Below are 11,846 nucleotides of genomic sequence, written 5' to 3'. Positions count from 1 at the left end.
CCCTTCTCCCAACAGTATTTTATGCAAGGGCAGAAGACAAAGACTCAAGTGCAAATGGAGACAGAGAGAGCTGAGAAAGATGACTTGATGCTTATATAAATCCCATTTTTCCGCTTCCTTTGTCATGTATTGGTGACTCCTCTCCAATATGGGCAATCCCAGGGCTTGGAGAATCTTAGAACACTCTTCTGGCAAGACATGGGTGAGCCGATCAAGGCAGCTGAGCTTCTCCTTGGTAGCAGTCACATTCGGCAAAGAAGGGCTAGGCTGTCTCTTTGAACACCTGACTGTAGGTCACGTGATTGTCTGTGGCCAGGGCATTTTTCAGACACTGCCAGAAGTACGGGTGAGCCTGTGGGTTTGTTGGCCACTCAAGGACAGAACTGCCACAGAGCCTCTTCCGGAGTTGGAGAAACTTGGACTTCTGAAGGGGCTTCTCAAGGAATATCAAGATGATTACATCCACTTTTTCATCCATGAGCCTCTGATGGGATAAGTAAAATGCTATCTTAAAATTCTCAGTCTTTGCGTACTTGTCTGTCATCACAAACACTGTCTTTTTGCTAAGCTGTATGCTCTGGGAAAGATTTTCCAGAACAGGCTGCCCTGGTAACCAGTCTCTTTCCTCAAGACATAAATTAAAACACTTCTCTCTTGGGTCTTCCAATTTGGCCACCAGCTCATCCAAAACCCACTCTGTCACTGCTGGGTCTTTAGTGTCATATACAATGAAAGCATCATAGCAAGAATTGGGTGATATCAGACGTCGATACCCTTTTATTTTGGCTTTACAGAAATGATAACTATACCACACATCCCAGAAATAGAGATGGTTTGCTGTTGTGATCATCATCAGAGAGAGAACTGCTGATATGGAAAGTGAGAACAGGATGAAGTTAGTCAAATCTAACTCACAGGTATATAGATCCAGAGAGACCACACTCTGGCCCTTGTGTGCTCCTGGTCCCATGCAAGTCACATCTGTGGCCAAGTAAGGAATAGTCACCTCGGTATGGTTAACCCACCAGACAAACCACACAGCATCACAGTTGCACAGAAATCGATTGTGATGCAAAAACAAAATGTTCAGATTGTTGAGGACATTTTCTGGAAAACTCGTCTTTTGGATAACCTGAATTTTATTTGAGCTGAGGTCCAGATGTCGCAACTGGAAAGCACCTTGGAGAAAATACTTTGTCAGGCACCTGATTTGATTATTCTTAAGTATGAGTTTCTTGAGGCTGCGGGAACAGTTGGATAATCTCTCAGGGACAGTCTTCAGCTGGTTGAAGCTGAGGTCCAAAGTTTCTAGATTCTTCAGACTCTGTAGTCCTTTCCAACTGAAAGACTTGAGCCCATTTTTGGCCAAGGAGAGAGTCTTTAGATTTGGAGGCATACTATCAAAAACTCCCAAAGGTAAGAAACTCAGAGAATTTTCAGAGATGTCTAGCTCTTCTAAGTTTAGCAGATTCTTAAAGAATTTTAAGTATCTGTTATCACCATCTCTCCATAAAATATCCAAATGGTTGCCTCTGAACTCCAGGATTTGAAGAGATTCACTCTCCATGGTCCTGCTGGTGGAGGTAGCGATGTCATTATAGTTCATCATCAGTTTCTTCAGAACCTTGAGGTTCTTGGTAAAATTTAGCATGTGAGTAATTCCTTCTGATTGAAAATAATGGCTGTTACTACTTATATCTAGGACTTCCAGGTTGTGCAGCTCCTCAAATGCCGTTGAGTAGAGTAAATCAAGCCGATTGTTAGAGAAGTCCAAATATTTCAACTCCACTAAAGGCTGAAATTCACTTCCATTAAGCGTCTGGCTAATGCTATTTCCTGATAAGTTTAGGCATTTGAGGAAAGAAAGATGCTGGAAATCAGAAGACTTGATAAAAAATATATTATTTCTACTAAGGTCCAAGGTCTGCCCATACATATAACAATCTTCATTAAGAGGTAAGAAAGAAGGAGGCTCTTTGCTCTTGGACCGGCAACTCCTTGCATACTCATCATATCTGAAATAATGCAATGCTTCAAGGACCTGGGGCCCATGGCCTTCTACAGAAGTTCTCATGTTAGAGCAGAAACCACCTTCAGTTGAATCTCCCGAAGGTGATATTTTATTCACTGAAAGATCAATGAATTTCAATGTTTTAAATTGTTTAAATATGCTGAGGTCAGCAATTTTAATAAAGTTAGTGCCAAGATCAAGAACTTCAAGACTGGGAAGATTACGTAATGGGAAGAGGTTTAAACTATTCAGCTCTTTAAAGACATAGCCTTTGATTCGCAAAACTTTCAATTTTTTCAGTGAAGAAAATGCATCTGATAGATTTATAACTGCATGGTAGACCTGAAGATCATAATTGAAAGACAGATCCAAGTTGACAAGGTTATGAAGAAGATGTAAAAATTTGGCATCCCCAATTTCTTTGGCCAAGAAGTTTTGGGAAAGATCTAGTTCTTTAAGTTTGTTAATGTTTTTAAACCATCTTTGGGGCACATGCTGAAGAGAGTTACTGTGTAGACGTAAGACTTGTAATTCTGTCAATGCATCAAAAGCATTTAGATCAATCTGTAGGGGAGAATTATTTTCACACGGTGTGCAAGGAAATGGAACATTATAACAACGAGGGCAATTTCCACTCAGATCAAGAACTTGTAGTTGACTGAGGTTATTAAAATCATCTTCTTGGATTTTTGTAATGATATTATTGTAAAGATAGAGTTCTGTCAAACTAGATGGCAAAACAGTGGGGACAGCTGAGATATTGTTATCTTTTAGGGAGAGCAATTTTAAATTTCTCATATTTAGGAAAGCATCTTTTTCGATAGTAAATGAAACATTACAAGGGTTACGATAGTAACAGTTTTGGCCCAGGTAGAGTATTTCTAGGTTGGCCAGTTCTGTTAGATTCTCCTTCATGATCAAGAAGATGTTGTTGGCCTCCAGGCTCAGCAGCTGTAAGCTGGGAGGAAGATCCTGAGGTATTTCTAGAAGCTGGTTTCCATCCAGGTAAAGAGATTTTAAATATGTGAGTTTGCTAAAGCTGTTGGGTTTAATCTGTAGCCTTTTGGTGCACACGTTGTCTTTTGGCCCCAGTCGAACAGGTATGCAGTTGCACCTGAAATCAATCTCCACCAGATGGTCCAGCCGGTGGAAGGAGGCTGGAGAGATGCCTGCTATGTGGTTAATGGTGAGGGTGAGGTTGGTGGCATTGGCAGGAATACCTCCAGGAATTTCTGTCAAATGTTTGTCTGTGCAGTCCACAATCACATGGGCATTTGGAGCATCCAGAGTGACATCACAGGGCAGAGTTTTAGGAAACCATCTAGCCCCAAGGAGTTCAGAAATTAGGATCATGTTAAAAAGGATAGGAAACTGTCTCTTCAATGTCCACATTGGAAACACCTGAAAGTATAAGAAAGAATAAATCACCCGTTTAAAATACACCAAGATCCAGAATTTAAAACTCCCATTTGCTGCCTCTCTTTTGCTCCGTTTGAAAAATCAACAGCTCAGGTTTACTGTTCCCAACTGTCTAAATAGCATCCCCACCCCCACCCCATGACTGTAGTTGCCAATTACTGAGGTTCATAAAAACGTACATATTTCTCTTTCAGCATCTTAGCTTTTGTTATATCGCTTTTCAGATGGGGGAAGCAGCATTTTCCTGTTCCCTGTTACTTAGAATGTTACAATGGAAGAGCCATCAATATGCTGCCAAAGTCTGAAATGCAACTATATCTGATGAGAAAACCTTTAGTGCAATTAATGTTTGCTTGTTAAGCCCACTCTGGTACACGTTACAAGAGTCCTTTACCACATCTGAGCCTCTTAATATGCTAAGTAGGGAAACATTTTACAGACTGAGACACAGCTCAGCGATATTAACTGATCTGTTTATGGTCACCCAACTCCTGATATTTTGGCACTGCTACCTATAAGCCCACTTTTCTCTCGGACTATTTTTGGAAATCATCTCCAAGATGACTTGGGGATGAGAATTTTCCCTACACATCGGGTTTACATTACACAGATTTGGAAAGGGGATAATATAGTAGAGTACCGCCTGGGTGATCCCCAATTGATCAAACAGGATACTCATGGGAATGAAAGGGGAGGAGCTTTAATAATTTATGCCAAGACTACAGACACAAAGACTCTCTCAGAGCAACTGGGACATGTGGGAACCTACTCTTACGGGTAATTGTTGGGCATCTATGTTTAGTATGAGAAACACCTGGACCCTGGGCAAAAAAGACCTGAAGGGGGAATATGGGACATAATGAAGAGTTTTACTAACCACCCTATTAACGCGAGCTTGCCTTGCATAGGGGGTGGTTTAACCATAGACTCATTCTCAAGTTTTGGAATTTCTATCAATATTTTCCTCCAGAACACTGGTTTTCATTTCGCCTATGTTCATCCATGGGATGATCTAGCCTGAGTCTCTACAACAGTTTTCCAGCTCAACTAATGCTTTCATCCCCTCAACTGACTGAATCAACCAGTCATGCTCATATCTAATAAATCCACTGCCTACTTCCCTTACTTCCTTTAATAGGGGATAAATAAGCAAAATTTTCCCTCAGCATTTTCTCTACTGCAAGATGGTTAAAGAAGGAGTTCAAAGAGCTTCTTCACACATCTTTGCACACCTAAAGCTTGTTAATTTATTATCATTTTATTAAGTCTTTTCCTCCCATTTCTATATGTTTTCTTGCACCTGTCCATTTTTCTCCTTGTCTATTCCCACCCCCTACTCCACTTCGCCATGAGGTTTCACCTGGACTATCATCACACTGGACTCAAACCTGGTCTCCTTGACTCCCATCTTCCTCTACAATTCATCCATCAAGAGCATCAGAGCAGTCTTTATAAACATGAATCAGATCAACTACAATGATCACTCATTACGTTTTGAATGAAGTCCAGAGTCTTTGCCATTGTTTATATCATGCATGTTCTGACTCTAGCCTACCACACTGACCTTGAACCACTTTTCCCCTTCTTTGACCACAGGGCAGATATCCGGCCTGTTTTCTGTTCTTCATTTGAGCCAGTCTTGGCACTTGCTGTTCCCGCTTCCTGAAATGATCTTTCTCCTCCTCTTCCCACAGCCAGAGGAGGGTCATTCTCATCCCCTGGGTGTCTGCTTAAATGACATATCCCCAGAGAGGCCGTCTCTGAGCAACTTTTCTAAACACCCTCCCATGTAATAACGGTGATAAAGACAGGAGCAGTAATTAACTTAGATAGCATTTAGCATATGCTGGGCAAAGTTTGCCGTACTTTACATATATTAACTCACTGATTTCATCTTCATATTAACCGCATGAGGGCAGCATTACAAGTCTTTGATCCCTTATCCACAACCTTTGCAACTAGATGTGTTTTGGAACTCAGAATTTTTCAGATTTTAGAAGGCAATGTAATGCATGTACCTCATATTATGTAACACTCCAACTGGAATCTGGGGCAGTATCTCATAATCAAACACATAAAAATGTGTGCAGTAAAGCACAGGACTGTCCACTCTAAGTGGGATTTAAAAAAGAACAAAAACAACAAACACTAGATCATTTGGTTCTGGTTTAAGATTCACCTCCAAATGAGTTCAGATTAAGTTGTGCTTACCATCAGCTGAATTACGACAAAGCTTTCAGTTTAGGGATTCTGGAATTGTAGACCTCTATTATTATCCCCATTTTACCGATAAGTTAGCTGTGGCAGAGAGAGGTATAGGTACTCTGTATTAGACTACTGTGCTTTATTTCTTTCATAGTCTTTAGAAGAATCAGAATAATCCTGTGGATCATTTATGCACTTCTGGTTTATGTGCTTGTTTTATATCTATTTTGCATGAAAATGTTAGCTTTGAGAGAGCAGGGTTTTGTGTGCCCTCATGTAAAACAATGCCTCGCACTTAATGCTGATTATGTTTGTAAAATACATGAATGAAAGAATAAATGCATAAATGAATGAACAGTGAAATACAGCAAAATAGTTAAAAGAAATTCTCCTTGGAGTAGGCTAGGTGTACAATACAATGATTTAATATATTGCAAAATGATCACCACAGTAAGTTTAGTTACCACACATAGTTCCAAGTTTTTTTTCTTCTGATGAGAACTTTTAAGATCTACTGTCTTAGCAACTTTCAAATACACAATACACCATACTTACATGACATTCCCAGAATGCCAACTGCAGTTTTACTCTAAGGGGAAACTGCTTGACAATATTCCTAATGATGACATGTGGTGATGACTCCTAACTGTTCTAGGCAATCTTACGAAAGAAATGCCCTAGGGCTGAAGTTAGCCTAGGGGGGATGGGAAGCTAACTTTATTATTATTTTTTTAATTTGTTTATTTTAGTTGGAGGATAATTACTTTACAATATTGTGATGGTTTTTACCATACATCAACATGAATCTGCCACAGGTATACATGTGTCCCCCTTCAACTTGAAACCCCCTCCCACCTTCCTCCCCATCCTATCCCTCTGGGTTGTCCCAGAGCACCAGTTTTGGGTGCCCTGGAAAGCTAACCTTAGTTTTAGTTCTGTGAGCAGGGATGGAAGGAAATATAGCTTCGCTAAGTGAGGTTTTCACTGCCTGCAGCCTGAATTCTAAAGATGATTAAGACTTCCTTAATTTGGGGCCTTCTGGGTTTGAAAAAGCCAACTGCCTTACCCCAAACAACAGCAGATGTCATGGATACAGCTTTAAGAGGAAGTAAGTGTATGTTCACACGCATTTTTCTAGCACTTTCCATTAAGCATTTTCTAGCAGACAGTGAAAGCCAGTCCAGGGCCCCTGAAATCTGATTAGGAGTGCTGCCTTCCTCTTGACTCAGGCAGCCTCTGGGAAGTTGATTAAACTGAGAGACAAGCACACAGAGAATACAGAATCTTCAGACTTAAGTGGTCTAAAGCTGCTCTGTCCAATGTGATAGCCACTGGTCACGTGTAGCTGTTTCAATTTAAATGAATTAAAATGAAGTGCAACTTTCAAAATCAGTCTATCAGTCATACCATATTTCAAGCGCTCAAAGTCACATCAGGTTCGTGGTTACCATATTCAAGCACACAGATATGGAACATTTCCCATCACTGTGCAAAGTTCTAGTAGACAGAGATGGTCTTGACTAGGGCTTGGCAAACTTCTTCTCTATAGGGCCAGACAGTTAATATTTTAGACTCAGTTCAGTTCAGTTGCTCAGTCATGTCTGACTCTTTGCGATCCCATGAACTGCAGCACACCAGGCCTCCCAGTCCATCACCAATTCCCAGAGCCTACCGAAACTCATGTTGATTGAGTTGGTGATGCCATCCAACCATCTCACCCTCTGTCGTCCCCTTCTCCTCCTGCCCTCAATCTTTCCCAGCATAACTGAGGCTATTAATGTGGGTACTTAAATAACCACTTAGAACACAATGAATCAGGTGGTAAAAAAATAATTCTCAGCTCACAAAAACAGGTAACAGGACAGATTTTGTCCATGGGTCATAGTTTTCAGGGCCCTGGTCTGGGCAAAACCTTCCACTTGCACATAGAACTACCTCAAAGCAAATTCAGTTCAAGTCTGCCAAATATGAGAAGAAATCATATCACCTGCAAACCTCTAAGTTGCCTCATGGGCCACTAATTTCAACCAATAGCATTTAGCCAATTATTTTATCCTTACCCCAAGAAATAGGTTCACTGACAATGAGGACACTGAGATGCAGAGACTATAGAACTTGCCTGCCGGGAGATCCAGGTAACTCAGATGCAGTGCTGGCCCTCAGCAATTCTCCTGGCTTACCTTCCCAGAAGTCTAGGCATCAATTCACCCATCTCTCCCTCTAGGAGGTGAAACACTCTAGGGGCCGTGGCTTTATCTGTCTTGGCCATTTTTGATGATGCCTGCCACCTAGTGAGCACAAGACAAATATCGGGCAAGTAAACCAAGGCTTGAACGTTCTTAAAATCCTGTGGAAGGCTCACATTCAATGATCACAAACAGTAAAGTCTTTCCAAAGATCAGATTTTTGATAAAGCAGCAAGGAGGGACCAGGAGGGCTGGGGGCTTCTCAGGGAAGGAAGGAAGGTGAAGTCACTCAGTTGTGTCCGACTCTTTGTGACCCCATGGACTGTAGTCTACCAGGATCCTCTGTCCATGGGATTCTCCAGGCAAGAATACTGGAGTGGGTTGCCATTTCCTTCTCCAGGAGATCTTCCTGACCCAGGGATTGAACCTGGGTCTCCCGCATTGTAGGCAGACACTTTACCATCTGAGCCACCAGGGAAATCTGAAATTGGAAAAGAGCCACAGAAGAAAAGGGGATGGTATCCAAGGGAGGCCCTGGGGAGCAGACCTACAGAGGGACTCCTCTGCAATCTGTTTTCTCAGAAGTTCTACCCCCTGGAACCTGAAACCTGAGTGGGAGCACAGAACTCATTTGTCTCTCCTGGGAACAAGCACAGCCAGGATGGGACTGTCCCTGACTTGTATTCAATCGTTGAGTCCCAGCCCAGGCAAGCTGGATGCCAGACAAGCCACCTTCTCTTGGCTCTCTGTGCCAGCTGCCTGGAACTCACAGATGGGTTCTGATCAAGCAGGAGAGGAAGAAAACTGAGTCAATGAACAATGCCTTTTAAATGTGTTAATGAGAAATAATACCTTCAGGCTTCCAAACAGAAAAGGTATGTTTGAGAAGATGACTGTAAAATGTGAAATAGTCCTTTATTCCCATTTAAATTTCCCAAAGTATGGAAACTTCCTCTTTTAAACCATGGGGAACTACATGGCTTCAGAACGAAGCTAGGACCTTCGCTTCAACTAATGGCTATTTTTAAAGTTAAGTGTTCATTCAGCATGATATGAGGTCTGTTTCTTCATTTCATACAAATAACCCACGTTATTTTTTTTGCAATAATTGCCAAAGACATACATCTTTCAGGAATTTGATTTGTAAAATAGCATAATTCACCATAATAGGCCTGGCTTTAGTCATGAATCATAGCTGATTACACTTGCAAATATACTGGGTAAATTTGGATGCTCAATTAGCAAGCTAATTATGGTAAAAATGGGACTGTTTGATTTTGTACTCACAGGTGTTCTGTTCTTTCAGTAAATCACCTTTTTGTTAAAATGGAAAATGTAGAATTCACATTGACTAGTCATCAGATAATCATTTGTGTTTTTTTATAATTGTCAATTACCAGGTATTTATTACGTTCTTAGATGCCAAAGAAGATACTTTGTTTATTTTACATCACTGAGCCCTGACAATGAAGTTGAAAAGACATAAATATTCCCATTTCACTGATGAGAAAACAGGGATCAGAAAGGCAGTTTCAAACCAAGATTCAAACTCCATTTGGACCAATCATCTTCCAGTTATTTCATATTGTTCCAACAAATGCACTTGGTATGCTATATACATGCATCTTGGTTAATTTCCTTTTCAGTTAAAGGATTTTTGGCCATCTAATGTTTTGATATTGTGCTATTTAGAGTTTTCATAATAAAAATGTCCAAACATTATGAAAAGGTATTTATGATTTGAGTGGGACCAACTCGAGGGAAAAAAAAGAGATTTTTCAGATCATATAGTTCTTAGGTGTGCATTCATATCCAGTAATGTTATGCTAGCATAGTTCATGGATTTATAAATTTAAAGGCAGACTGAGCTTTAGCTTCCTAATAAAGAAATATATGCCAAGGCCCCCAGGTGCAAACATGCTGGAATCACCACAAAAATGGCAACAAAGGAGGAACAGAGAGTGAAAGGAGATGAAGTCAAAGAGGGAGGAGCTGTAGTCCCATGTTGAGGGTTCCTACAGGGCCTTGTCAGCCATCCCAACAAGGAATGGAAGGTCGATGCATTGCAAATTTTTAAGCCAAAGAGTGCTGTGGTCTGACTTCCATGTTACAAAGATCATCTTGGTTACTGCCTTGAAAGAGACAACGAGGGGTGAGGTTGGAAGCATGGAGACCAGTCAAGAGGCTATGACAGTAATTCAAGCAAAAGCCCCAGCTGGCTGGGGTGGAGGTGGTGAGAACTAGCCAGATACTTGGATAGATTTGGAAGGTGAAGCCAAATCAAATAGGACTTTCAAGTTCTTGGAAGAAAATGAGAAGAGGGGTTGGAGGCAGCCAGCATTTCTGAGAAGCTTCCTGCAAAGGGGAACAAAGATGCTGGCGGTAGTTTCCAGGGCCAAGAGGGTCAAGAGGATTTATTTGAGGATGGGAGGAATAACGGCATATGGTGAGAGGGAAAAAAACTTTTTTACAAAAACCCCATCATTAATAATAGTACCAATGACAATGCAGGAGAGATGGGAGAATGCTGGTGCATGGAGCCCAGGGAGGGAAGCGGGGAGGTGACCCCAGTGCACTAGTGGAGAGATTTGGCTTTAGCAAGGAGCCTAGTATATTCCATCCTTAGTATAAGAGTCTGCAAACTGTTCAGCTATCTCCCACCTCCTTAGAAGCTGGGCAGGCTTTGGGGACTGTCTGGAGGACAGCAGCAAAGCAGGACTGCACAACCTCCCAGGCAGGGACAGACAAGGTGGGAGACTTTCATGGCACCCGGTGCTCCATCTTTCCCTGTCTCTCTCTCCACCTGAACTGGAGTCCTGAGCCAGCAGCCTTGGAAGAAGCCCAGGGACAGCACAGCTGCCATGTTGGGGAGACCACCCAGAAACAGGGGCAGCCTCCAGCTGCGGAGCTTGCCCATCTGGGCACCAGATCTGTGCGGGCGAAGCCCAGCCCCTGACATTGCCTTCAAGGCGAGGGGGAACACACACCAGCGCCAGAGCAGCCTTGCTGAGCCCAGTCAACCTGTGGGCCCGCCACTCCTAACACTCAAGGACAGTGGTTGTTTCGAGCCAGTGGGTTTGGGGGTGATCTGGAAGTCAAGCAGGATGGTCAGGTGCAGAAGCTCTAGGTGGGCACACAAGGGGGGAGGAGCAGGTGGGAAATCTCTTCCAATTGCTGTGATGCTCTCCGGGAAACAGGAAGCCAGGGTATCAGTGAAACAGTGAGCAGCCAGCAGGAGGGGCTGGGGGGCGGGGAAGGGAGAGGGGAAGGCGGAGAGAGTCCTCTAGGCAGAGGAAGTCAGGTGTGATTACCTGGTGGCAGGGAAAAACCCTTCACCTTTTGGTATTTCATCTTCATTCCCCTCACAGCCTTTATTATGTAATTTTCCATAGCCCCTGATCTGGTTGGGTGAAAGGCCTACAGAAAAATTCTTCACAGAAGGAAACTGACCTCAAGGTGAGAATGAGAGAGGTCAGGGAACACTCACGGTTACACTCAACTAAGAGAAGATCTGCTCCCTCCTTCGCTCATCTACCCAACAGACTGAAAGGCCAGCATACCAGGCATCCTCTGTGGGCTGTGACATGCCAGCCTTCAGGGGACCACAGGTCAGTGCCCTCAGATGCTCCTCCCATTTATTTTCAAGATGACAGAGCAGGAAAAAAAAAAAAAAAGGCCACATTGCTTGAGTTGAAAAGGAAGTGTTGGAATATGCATTTCCAGTGGAGGGAGTCACTGAAGCCAAGCTACTGAGAAAGCAGACCACGGTGCAGTGGGGTTCCTCCACGTGGATGAGCTGGGCTGAAGCAGAAGTGATGGCGGGCTGGAGAATCATGAGACAGGGACCAGGAAGAGACAAGGAGTGGGGCGCAATTGTGGGAAATCCTTGAATTCGAATTCAGTAACCTTTTGTCACATTGCCGTGACACTGAATTGTTTGATAACTAAATAAGCATTGTATATATCACCCTAGGGTCTAGCCGAGGTCTGCGAATAATGGAACTTAACAGATGTGATATTGTTTT

At 42.6% G+C, this 11,846-nt stretch overlaps 1 protein-coding gene across 1 annotated transcript; it reads right to left on the bottom strand.

Moving 5' to 3' along the window:
* Window positions 1-262: 262 nt before the first annotated feature.
* TLR7 (toll like receptor 7) lies at window positions 263-3,441 on the bottom strand (the record flags this gene model as incomplete). Its single annotated transcript, NM_001135059.1, is given in 1 exon segment — window positions 263-3,441. A coding segment is annotated over 1 exon segment (3,141 nt). The 5' UTR covers window positions 3,404-3,441.
* Between the last annotated feature and the right edge of the window lie 8,405 nt (window positions 3,442-11,846).

This window comes from Ovis aries, chromosome X (genome assembly GCF_016772045.2).
Source record: "Ovis aries strain OAR_USU_Benz2616 breed Rambouillet chromosome X, ARS-UI_Ramb_v3.0, whole genome shotgun sequence".
NCBI lineage: Eukaryota > Metazoa > Chordata > Mammalia > Artiodactyla > Bovidae > Ovis > Ovis aries.
Note: the sequence above shows the minus strand (reverse complement) of the source record. Positions and strands in the feature narration are given on the sequence as shown.